Below are 12,563 nucleotides of genomic sequence, written 5' to 3' on the forward strand. Positions count from 1 at the left end.
TATATTGAGAAGCCTCAAGTTAAACGTAACAAAGACAAAGGTTTTTGTAAGTAGGAAAGAAGACAGGACTCTGGTACCTGCAGGGAAATAGCCTTGCTCGTTATACAGAAAAGGAATAGGCATAAATTCCATACACTGTACTCAATGTAAGCTATGGACACACAAGAGATGTAGTGGAGTCATTAGCAGAAAATGGAATCTTCATATGTGGGAGAATCACTGAAGTGGTTCATTTCAGCAAACTGGAAATTGCATCTCTTAAATGTCCAGATGGCTTGCTAGAAGTTGTTGATAGCTTTTATTACCTGGCAGATATAATTAGCAAGGGAGGTGGTTACTCTGAAAGTATAGTAGCTAGAGTGAGAATTGGTTGGAGAAAGTTCAGGGAGATACTACCACCTCTAACAACAAAGATCTTTTCCCTGAGAGGGAAGGGAAGACTGCATGATGTTTGTATCTGAACTGCAGTGCTACATGGTAGTGAGACATGGGCCTTGAATGCAGAGGACACTAGAAGAGCAGAAAGAAATAAAACGATCGTGATGCTACTGGTGTGTATTCCTGTTTATATGTGTACATATATATGGGGTTGATTCATTCAACTAAAAATTCTTTAAGGCAGTGCCCCAACATCGCTGCAGTCTAATTACTGAAACAAGTGAAAGATAAAAGATATATATATATTATCATCCTCATAATCATCATTGTTTTACGTCCACTTTCCATGCTGGCATGTGCATTCTATTTGTTGTATATTTTAATTTTCATCACTTTATCCACAGAGACACTAACTCAATGGTTGAAGAATTCATGTTGCTGGGCAATATCGCTGCTGCTAAAAAGATCTACGAAACTTTTGCAGAATTTGCTGTTCTACGTAGACATCCTGCACCACCCATCTCCAACTTCAAACCTTTGATAATGGCAGCAGCCTCCAGGGTAAGTCTTGCTTTGCTCATAGTTCTAAATTACCTAATCTAAGTTCAAAGAAAAATAATACTTTCTGTCATAAGCAAAATGCCTCATGTTTTTGGAGACAGTATCAATTGATTTAATCTATTCTAGTACATAACTAGTACTTATTTTATTGAATCTGAGAGGAGAGAATGTGAAGTTATCTTCTACTGGATTTAAATTGACATCATAAAGGGATGCAGCAAAATACTTAAATGATTGTTAAATGGTTAGTAGCAGGAAAGGCATCCAGCTGTGAGAGCAGTTCATTGTCTTCATCATTGCCATCACTGCTATCACGATCATCATCAAGGCTGTAACATAGATGAAAGTTCCTGATGAGCTGAATTTGAGGCCTAAGTTTGATTCTGGTTGCATCTCTTCCCATTTACTTGTGTGTTTTTTATACATTCAGGAAAGGCTAGGATGAAATGGCTTCTCATTTCCCTTCCTTAAAACATATTGTCTTGGGTGGTGATGATGATGATTACACAAGCAATGGGTTACGACAAACATGAATGATGATTATGAGTGAAAAGTGTCAAAAACTGCACATGGAAGGTGCTTTTGGAAGAGGAGGATGTGAAGTCTAACATTAGGATGCAGGATCTCATGAAGGACTGTGCCATGTAGTAAAATATATTACTGAATTACTGAAATAAGACTGTGGTTTCAAGTTCACTCCCTCTGCATGGTACCTTGGGCAAATGTGTTCATCCATAGCCCTGAACCTAAAAAAGGCTTTATTAGTAGATTTGGTAGATGGAAATTGTGTGTGTTTATGCATGTTTGTGTGAGTATTTGTTTCTCTTTGTTTTATCATTGCATGATAGTTATAAACAAATGTCACTGTTATACAAGCAGTGTCCCTCATTTCCAGTCTTCTGTGAAAACATGTCCAGCCATTAAGAAATATTAACTTTGCTTGGAAACAGGAGAGTTGGCAGCAGGAAAGGCATCCAGCTGTAGAAAATCTACCCCAGCAAATTGTGGACGTTTTTATGATGAGAACGATGAGCTGTGCAGCCTTCGCTAGCCTGGAAAACTAGACATAAAAATGATGTTGATGTTGATTATATCAATGGAGAAAAAGAACTTTTACTACAACTTGAATGTGACTTTTTTTTCATCATTTTAATTCTTTGGTACAATTCTTACTGCCAGCATTTTTTTTTTTTTGTCATTCTCTCTTTCACTTCTTTACAGGAAATTGAAATGGACTGTTCCACAAGCAAGGCTTTAGCTGATTCTTTGGACAATGCAAATATGGGTGAAGATGACAATTCCAATATAATGTTGCGTATGATGACAACTCGCTGTATGATGCAGGCTGTGTATTTCTGCAGTGGGACACAATCAGAATCTGAATTTGTTCATTATGGTTTGGCAACAGCCATTTATACTCATTTTACTTCACCTATTAGAAGGTAGATAACTTGTTCTTCCATAGTATCAAACCAGTTACTCTACTCCTCTCATGTCTTATACACCATTGTAATAATGCTCAATTTGCTGATTTTTCCAATTTTGCTAATGATATCGGCTTCTCTCTTGCACAAAACAAATTTGGTAACTTGCAGAATTATGATCAACAACATTCTAGTAGTAACCATCTTTACTGTTTGTATATTGTTTCATATGTTCTTTTGTTTTGTTTTGTTGTTTGTTTGGGGTTTTTTTAAGATGGTAAGATTTGATTTGAAGGAGCTTGGGTGCTATTACTAGTGAGTCAAACAGTTGAAGATACAGTTATAAAGTTAAGGGCATGGCCAATTTGCAAACCTTGATTCATGGTGGCATTTGCCTCAATGATATTTTTTGCAACACTGCTATTTGAAGCAAAATGGTTTTATTCAAGATTATTAATTTCCTTCTTCGTGATTATATTAATTGGCTTATAATATCTTTGAAAAACATTAACAAGAAAAAAAAATCCTTTTACTTGAATTTATAGGAAAGTTATTAAAAATCAGCTTTAGAATTCAAATTATATTTTCTCATCTTTTAACCCTTTTGTTTCCATAAGCACAGGCATGGCTGTGTGGTAAGAAGTTTGCTTCCCAAACACATGGTTCCAGATTCAGTCCCACTGTGTGGCACCTTGGGCAAGTGTTTTCTTCTATAGCTTCAGGCTATCCAAAGCCTTGTGAGTGGATTTGGTAGACAGAAACTGAAAGAAGCCCATCATGTGTATACATATGTATATATTTGTGTGTGTGTGTGTGTGCATCTGTGTTTGTCTCCCCACCATCACTTGACAACCAATGCTGGTGTGTTTATGTCTCCGTAACTTAGCAGTTCAGCAAAAAAGACCGATAGAATAAGTCCTGGGGTTGATTTCGTTCACCAAAAACCCTTTAAGACGGTGCATGGCACCTTGAGCAAGTCTCCTCCACTATGGCCTCAGGCTGACCAATGCCTTGTGCGTGAATTTGGTTGACAGAAATGTGTGAAAGCCCATCATATTTATGTGTGTATGTTTGTGATTGTTCCCCAACACTTGACAACCAGTGTTAGTTTATTTACAGCCCTGTAACTTAGCAGTTCAACAAACAAGACTGATAGAATTAGTGCCAAACTTAAATAATAAATACTGGAGTCAATTTGTTCAACTAAACCCTTAAAGTCGGTGTTCCGACATGGTCTCAGTCCAGTGACTGAAGCAAGGGAAAGATAAAAAATGATTATTGATAAAGCAATTATCTGTTCATTATTTTAAGAATTTATTAAATGCTTTTATTTGACATCTGAAAAACTATTAATTTTTACTCCTGTTTATCTTTGGGGAGAGCATGATATTTCTGTTTTACTCCAGAGAAGCTAAAGTTGATGAATGAATTTTCGTTAATATCTGCAGTTTTATTTCTGTAATCTATTTCGTGCTTTTTTATCTTTCAACTATTACAGATATCCTGATATATTAGTACATCGGTTGTTGGCCCTTGCTATTGGCGCTGATGCATCTTATCCAGATTTGTTGGATAAAACCAAACTTCAGGTTTGTTCTAATTTTTTACTTTCAGCTATGGGTGTGTGATAAAAAGTTTACTTCTCAACCACATGGTTTAGGGTTCTATCCTACCACATGGCATCTTCTACTTTGTAAGTGGATTTGGTTGACCGAAACTGAAAGACACTTGTGATGTGTGTGTGTGTGTGCATGCGTGCGTGCGTGCGTGCATGTGTGTTGCTGTCTCCTTGCCTTGACATTGCATGGTAGTTGTAAATGAGTATCACTGTCATGCAAGCAGTGTCTGTCATCTCCAATCTTCCATGGAAACATGTCTAGCTAAGATATTACCTTACTTGAAAACAGGTGAACGTTGGCAACAGGAAAAGCATCCAACTGTAGAAATTCCATCCGACCCATGCAAGCATGAAAAAGTGGACATTATCATGCACTAGTGTCTACTTTGGCATGGTTTCTATAGCTAGATGCCCTTCCTAATGCCACCCACTTTACAGAGTGTATTGAGTACTTTTTTTTTTTTTGTGGCACCAGCAATTGTGGTGATTACCTTATAATACGAAAAGGTAAAGGTTTGAAGAGACCCCTGAAAAAGTGGGTGATGGTCCTAGGTAGATGAGTGAGGTTGGGTAAGTAAGAGAAGAGGATGGAGGAGGTATGACAAGGGATAAGAGATGGAAGGGACTAGTGACAGGTTATTGAAAAGAAAGGAGGGGTTGTTAAAAGATGTAAGGGTGCATTGTGTAAGAGAGGTGGTTTAGGGCTGTCCAACATTACAAGGGATGAATATGGACAGAAGGGATGGGGTAAAAAGCAATAAAGAAGAACATCAAGAAAATATTTATTTCTAAAGTATTTTTTGTTGTTTTCTAATTTCTTATTTTTTAAAATAAGAATAATTTTGGAAAGTTTCTAAAATAATAAATCACATGATGCATTTTTTTTGTCCTTTTCTTCAGGATACTTGTCTTCATTGCAACTACCGTCATAAAATGGCACAAGAGGCTTCTCGAACATCTGTCAATCTTCACACTCATGTATGTTATTTTCTTTTACTGATATTTATTACGATATCATTGCTCTTAAATATTACTACATATCATTCACATCGCTAAGACTTAACTACAGTTGCATTCACGATTTATGGAAAATGGTATGTTTTGCTTCACAAAAGCAAGGCAGACTTCCTATCTCTATCTATCTCTCTCTCTCTCTAGTTCATTTTCAAAACAAATAACAATATAATAGCATTGGAAAACGTGAGATGGGAATCTTCTTTTCATTTAAACAAATTAGTGAAGCAAGATCTCATTTTATGCAACAGAAGGCGCATGACCTAGTGGTTAGGGTGTTGCACTCATGATTGTAAGGTCATGGTTTCAATTCCTGGACTGGGCAGTGCATTGTGTTCTTGAGCAAAACACTTCATTTCGTGTTGCTCCATTCCAGTCAGCTGTAAATGGAAATATGTGCCAAAGAAGAACCTACTTTGTCTTTTTTTTTTTTACAGAATACGTGTGTGTGTGTGTCGATTAGTTGACAGCTTAATGAAATCATTTCCTTGTTGCATATTATTAGAGCTAAGTCTTCTATCTTGAGCTTAAACTTCCATGAAATATGCTAATATTGTATTTTTGTTTCTGTGGAAATAAGAAATATGTTTTGAATTTCTACCCCCAGTATAAGTAACTCATAATTTTTTGTCATTTTTTTTTTTTCCTGAAATTTATATATTTTAAATTCTAATTAGATAGCTGCTATATGAATTGTCTTTTCTTTATAGATATTCTTCAATGAAAAGAGATGCGATGAAGAAGGTTACGTTCTGTTTGTACGTAAAAATGCTATCCAAGTACTTATTCCAAAATATGGCTTGGAAGGGACCATTTACATCAAAAAAGAACAGAGTTCAATTCTTGTCTTTGATGATGAGGTAAGCTCAAAACCTTCTTTATCATTCCAAAATCAGTGTAGAAGAAGTAGAATGATAGTTGCATGCAAAATTTATTTTTCTGAAAGTTTTGAAATTTATTCTTTAATGTTTATTAATGTTTTGTCATCAGTTAAAAAATAAATTCATAAATCTTTATAAATATAGGCACAGGTGTGTCTCTATAGTAACAAGCTTGTTTCCCAACCATGTGGTTCTGGGCTCAGTCCCACTGCCCAGCACCTTGGGCAAGTGTCATTTTCTGTATCCTCAGGCCAACCAAAGCCTTCTGAATGGATTTGGAAGATAGAATCTGAAAGAATCTTGTCACATATCTATATGTTTGTTTTGTGTTTGCCCCATCACCACCGCTTGACAACCAGTCTTGGTATGTTAACATCCCCATAACTTAGCAGTTCAGCAAAAGAGACTAATCAAATAAGTACCAGGCTTTAAAAAAATGTAACTGGTGTCTATTCATTCAAAGCATGACCACAAACTAATGAACGAAACAAGTAAATGATAAAAGATATTAAACTAAATTTCAAATTATTCCTTTTATAACCATATTTCAAAAGAAATACATAACCAGTGTTTTAGTTACAATTGGAAATAGTTAAGAATTTAGAAGGATTTACTGAAATAGATAACTTTTTCAGGATTAATTGTTTTGTTACCTTATTTGTATTGAAATATACTGTCTACAGGGGAAGCAGTAAGTTGATTACATTGATCCAGTACTCAACTGGTACTTATTTTATTGACCCCAAAAGGATGACAGGTAAAGTTGATTTTGCCAGAATTTGAACTGAGAATGTGAAGACAGCCAAAATGCCACTAAGCATTCCACCTGGTGTGCTAACAATTCTGGCAGCTCACTGCCTTATTAGGAACATAAATCAACATGAAATTCTGATGGAAGATCACTTCAGTCCTTTTGATGCCAACCCACCTGAGACCACCTTTGGTTCTATAACACAAATTCAATGTTAATTTATATTCAAAGCACCTGCTTCATAGCAACATAGTTATTTCAATAAATCCTTTTTTTTTTTTTTAAATCAATTGAAACAAAAGCAAAATGGTTATCCTGTTTCAGCAGAAATATGGTAACAAAAGGGTTAAGATATGAAATTTGTATCATAGGCCCAGGAGCAGTCTGTAGCAGGTTGGTGTCAGAAGAGATAAGCTAGTGTTTAAACTGGCCATATTCGGCCCAAATATTCTACCTACTTTATTTTCAAACTGGTCAGACCTAGCTTCACACACCTATCCTAAAATGTCATACTAAAAAAATAAACAATCACATTATCAAGATGTCGAAGCTATGATATGATGCATAATTACCGTAAAAATCTGTGTAATTTATGCAGGTGATTTTCAGGATAAAAATTGTTAAAAAAAGCTTCTACTCGTGTAAAATTTGAACCCAAAAGTTTTCAGAATTGCTGATGTGGCCAGGGGGAAAAGAGTTTTCAATTTAGTTGTATTTAGCATATGAAAATAAGTGCGTAAATTACATGGGTTTTTACAGTAATTCCAAACAATGTGTATAGATAAGCATTACATTTGACAGGGTAATCTGAACACAAAAGGTTTAAGATCTATCCAAAAATGTTTCATATAAAATTATCATGGAACTAATGTTTATTTCCACATCAATGTGATTGATCCATAGGAATTGACATGACTACCGTTTTTAACTCCAGGGGGAGCCTCTTCCCTCCAGATGAGGTTTAAAATGGCAGTTACGTCAATTCCTATGGAACAGTCATATCAATGTGGAGATAAACATTACTTCTCAGTATAGTTAGTATTTTCATCTCTTATAGAGATTTTCTAACTAGCTACTTTGCTTGTTGCAATATCATGGACGATTTTAATTTAAATATGAAAACTTTAAAATAAGTTTTGTATTATAGAAATTGGAGTAGTCTCAAGCAGGTTAAAACCAAGTGTTAAATTTTTTTTAATATTTTTGGAAATAAAATTTGTTTGGTGTTGGTTTTAGATTTTGATAAATCTTGCTTGATTAATTATAAATAAAAATATGGTTTTTCAGAAATACCAAATGAAAGCTGAAGATGTTGTACTGAAAGTCTTTGATCAAGTCACTGTGCAAATTCATATTGATAAATCCAATGTACAACATTTGAGGCTCCACCTCGATCTTGTTGAGCCAAAGGTAAGTACATCGAATCATATTGAATCATCGCAAACACACACACATACATTCATACATACATGTGTGTGTTTTTAGGAAGTTAATTATATGGCCAGTCATAGAGTGACAAATAATTTTGCATCTATAAAATGCTATAATCAACTACCTATAAATACATTACTACTCTAACATTTAGAGTGGGTTTCTTTTGTGGATATATGATCTACTGATGATTATATATATAATACCTTAAAAGTGAGCTTGAATGATGCTTGCTTGCAATGTTACCCAGCCAAACTGGCGCATAATGGGGAAAATACTATGAATTAGGTCCCCCATGAAATGTGAATACGAAAGGAATAAAACAAGTTTCACATAAATCAGACAACTGGTTGTTGAAATATTAGGGGTTTTCGGGCTATAAAAACTCCAAACAATGCATAATGGGAAAATACTCTGAAAATAACTTAATCCTGAAAGGGAAGACATTCTAACCTTTTGATTAGACAGTAACTTGACGACAAAAAATACAAGTTTTTTTACAGGAAATGTTTCTATTTTTGCTTTTGTTAAACGCAATATTTTAATCATTTAGAAATATTTTGAAGTGAACCCATCTAGCATTAATCCTTCATGGTGGGATACTTAACATTCTTGTATCTTCTATCTTCCTTATCAATCAAACACCCAACAAACACTATGAAAGTGAACATGCTTTACCAGTAAGCTACCAGTTGTATACTATACGATTTAGCTAATATATATATATGCATGTACAAGCATATTTAACATGTTTCTATGCACTTGGACATGGGAAGGTATAGAAATATTACATTTCTAAATCTCTGAGAGATCTATACAGTAGCAGCACGATAAAGTGATGGTATGTTGACATGTACCTAGCAAGACTATGATCCTACAATTCTGAGGTAGGCAGCTTTATGCCAGGTGATGAATGTTAGAGTATGAAGGAAGAGGCTGAAATAAATTTCTTGCTTTAGAGGTTGCTCATATTATACAAGAGTGAGTGGAGGTAATTGGTATGAAGCTGGGGAGATAGAGAAATGAGTGAAAACATAACGAGTGAAAACAAAACATTTAGAAAATGTTGAAGCTTCACTGGGTCCCACTAGTTAAATATAAATACTGTCATTCTTCCAGTGATTAGAGTTCTTTAAAGCCCAGAAAACAATGATTCCATATTACTTATCAGTTCTTTATTTGTGATATTTCAGATTCCTGGCTTCAGTGTTCCTGCTGTGTCTACAGAAAACACCCAAGAAGAGCCACCTCAGAAGAAACGTAAAACCTTGTAAACAACACACATTGAACTAATCACAGTTTTTAAAACATTTCATATCTTAGTCATGTTGTTTGTTAAAATTCTTACTCCTGAAACAGACATATAAGGTGCAGCTGAAAAAACCTTCCATATTTTACACAGCCATTGGTGTGGCCCTAGTGGAATTGGGCAAGTGGTAATGGCATCTTCATGTAGCTCATTGTTGAAATGTTTATCAAGGATGGTGAATCAGAGGATTTTTGCCTGCACCCTATACCTACATCATCATCGTTATCCTTCTGACATCCATTTTCACTTGGTTGGTCATGGGGCTGGACAAGTGTATCATTACTTGTTGTAGTTCTTTGTCATTGTCTTCATTGAAATTCAGTATCCCAAGTTCAGCTTTCACCACTTCTGCCTATATCTTCCCTGGTCTTCTTCACTCGAGTCACCCTTCAAATGCACCACATGTCTTTATCAGCACAATCTCCTCTTTTGCGCAATATATTTGTAAATGGATGTCAGCAGCAAAAAAAAAAAAAGATACTAGCAAAGAATGAGGATTTCCAGAGGTTTTATGCTTGGAGGGACTGAATATTGTTTGTGGTTAGAGTAGAGTTTGGTTGTGAGACAGTAGGAGTGATGAGATGACAAGAGACAGGTATGTTGAGTAGATATGGGTGGAGTTGGTATGTGACTTGCTGGTTCAGAAGAGCATTGGCTATGGCAGTTGTGGTGTAATAGACAAAGAGAGATCACCTTGTGTCTGTAAGCCAGAGATTGTTATGTCTTGGTGAGTCTCCATCAGTGAGCTGACATGCAAAATTCTAGTTAGAACAACAATCTTTCTGGCTTCTACACATTCTCTGCATTTTGCACCAAAAGCCAATATGAGAGTTTCTCTCAAGATGTCTACCACAGTAAACTTTGTTCTAATAGAACATCCACGTTTAATTGGGGATAAATATTACCTCTTGTAATTAATACTGCCTTTGTTGCTAATATATATTTTTTAACAAGCTCACTGGCTAATCAAGACACCAGCACCTGTTCTGTCATTGTTTTTTCTGTATATTGATGGTGAGGAGATGAGTTACTGCCATCTCTAGCAGCTGAGCATCCATTATTGACAAGACGAAGGAAACATGTGATCTGGTGGTCTCAATGCTGGAGGTGGCAGGGATTTATCTCCCCACTAGTGATATAAACAAGAGTGCATTTTGTACCAAAAACTAATACGAGAGTTTCTTTCATGGTATCTACCGCTGTAAAGTTTGTTCTAACAGAATATCCACGTTTCAGTGGGGATAAATATTGCCTCTCAGTATGAATGCTTCCTCTATCGCTAATATATATTGCACATTGTATAAAAGTATTATATAATCTACTATTCTTTCAGAGAGAATCCCTTTGTATCAAGGAGAAGTAATTGCTCTTGAACTATTTCCACCAATTCTTACTCGAGCTGCTATTCTTTTGAAACAGCCCCCCTACCTCCACTGTTAATTAGGCCACCTAGGTAACAGAAGCTACCAACTACATTTATGGCGCCTTCCAAGTACTTGAAAGAATATATTTTACTGGTGTTCTTACTGCTAACGACATCTGTACATGTTCCACTCACAAATTTTGCCTTCTCTGTCAGCCTACGTGGGATTCCTACCTTCTCCTTTTCTGCATATCATGTGTAGCCACCATCTAAATAGCAATAGATTCCCTTATTTTCTGTTAACTAGAACTTTGCTGAGTTTACTTTGAAGTCTTGATTCTAAGCCAGGCTTTGCTCCAGCATTTGGTCTTCCTTCTCTAGATATTCACTACATTAGCTATAAGAAATAGATCATCAGCATACATGAGTTTCCTTGGACAGCCAATCTTAAATTCCTCTCGTATGACCCTGGAAAGCTAAACAGAAAAGGGTGGAGAACCCTGCTGTAAGGGACACACTAAATTCCTTGTATGGAACTCATTACCGTATTAACCTTCCTGGCAACACCTCTCTACATGCCTAACACAATTCTCATAACCCATTCATCTTACACTTAGTTCTCTAAGTGACTTCCAAGCTAAAGAACATGGCTCCTTATCAAGAGTTTACTCCAGATTGGCAAATGATAGGTATAGTGACTTGCTCATAGCTAAATACTCACTAGGAAAATAGCATCAATAGCACCCTGTGCTAGGACAAACCCAACCTTCATTTCACCTGAGCTCATTTTTCCTCTTTTCCACATACACATCACCTACAACACACATCTTATTGACATTTATACATTACATATGGCTGTAAATAACATCAGAACTTTAAAAATTATGTACCATACTTTATATATATTTTTTTTTTATGTGTATATATATATATGATGTTTGTGATACCTCTGTTTTCTTGATAGATGACAGAGAAGTATTTGCTTGTTCATGGAAATATAAGAGTCTTTAAAATCACTTGATTCAATTGAAAATGTTTATCAGAAGAGAAAAAGAAAGCTATTAAATAGACAATGTTTAATTTAAGTGATTGTCTTTTCATTTACTACTTACCTTCCATTCTTTAAATTTACTTAAACTGGCCTACAATGTCGTGCATTATATCATAGCTTTGAGAATTTGATGATTAACCTCTGCCGAAGAATACGAATCTCAGAAGATGCTCAGATAAAAAGTTTTGTCTGTTCAACCTCGTTCATCTACTCTTCTATTTCTGCGCAGGTCATAAACCCCTTTATTAGTTCTTTTCATTATTCTGTTTATTTTATTACCATGTCATCATGTAAATATAGTTTCAATAATTTCGTCTTCCTCATTGTTGCCTTAAGATAACCTTAGTTCACGCATTTCCTTAACCACAACATATTCATTCATTTATTAAAGTTTATCACAGTCACTTATTTCTCTAATTCTGTCATAGATTGGCTGACCGAAAACTCTCAGATTTTTTAATTCTATTTTACTATTATCAACATTTGCTGTTTCATTAAATTATGCTACACAAATCCCAAAAGAATATTTTTCTCCCTCATGTTCTGACCACTACCCCCTCTCTCTTTCTGCCTCACTCTGTCTCTCTCTTTCTCTCTCTCTCTTACCACTCGCTTCGCCAAGACTTTCTCCACCACCACCACCCTCTATAAACGCACTTGAATTCCCCTACTTGATTTTTTTAAATACCTCTGCCGAAAGAATATGTATCCAGATGCTCTCGTCTAAATTTGCTGGTTCGTAGTACATCCACCCCCTCCACCTGTACTGGAAGTCCCTATCC

At 35.6% G+C, this 12,563-nt stretch overlaps 1 protein-coding gene across 2 annotated transcripts in view; it reads left to right on the forward strand.

Moving 5' to 3' along the window:
* The window catches only part of LOC106881652 (exosome complex exonuclease RRP44), a 43,131-nt gene extending 31,316 nt beyond the window's left edge, over positions 1-11,815 (forward strand). For both annotated transcript variants that reach the window (XM_052970749.1, XM_014932116.2), the window contains exons 17-23: positions 783-939; positions 2,161-2,381; positions 3,862-3,952; positions 4,882-4,959; positions 5,706-5,855; positions 7,915-8,037; positions 9,252-11,815. In XM_052970749.1, coding sequence (XP_052826709.1) covers positions 783-939; positions 2,161-2,381; positions 3,862-3,952; positions 4,882-4,959; positions 5,706-5,855; positions 7,915-8,037; positions 9,252-9,332 — 901 coding nt within the window. In that variant the 3' untranslated portion in view covers positions 9,333-11,815. The remainder of the gene's footprint in view (positions 1-782; positions 940-2,160; positions 2,382-3,861; positions 3,953-4,881; positions 4,960-5,705; positions 5,856-7,914; positions 8,038-9,251) is intronic.
* The last annotated feature ends 748 nt before the right edge of the window (positions 11,816-12,563 follow it).

This window comes from Octopus bimaculoides, chromosome 9 (genome assembly GCF_001194135.2).
Source record: "Octopus bimaculoides isolate UCB-OBI-ISO-001 chromosome 9, ASM119413v2, whole genome shotgun sequence".
NCBI classification, from domain to species: domain Eukaryota; kingdom Metazoa; phylum Mollusca; class Cephalopoda; order Octopoda; family Octopodidae; genus Octopus; species Octopus bimaculoides.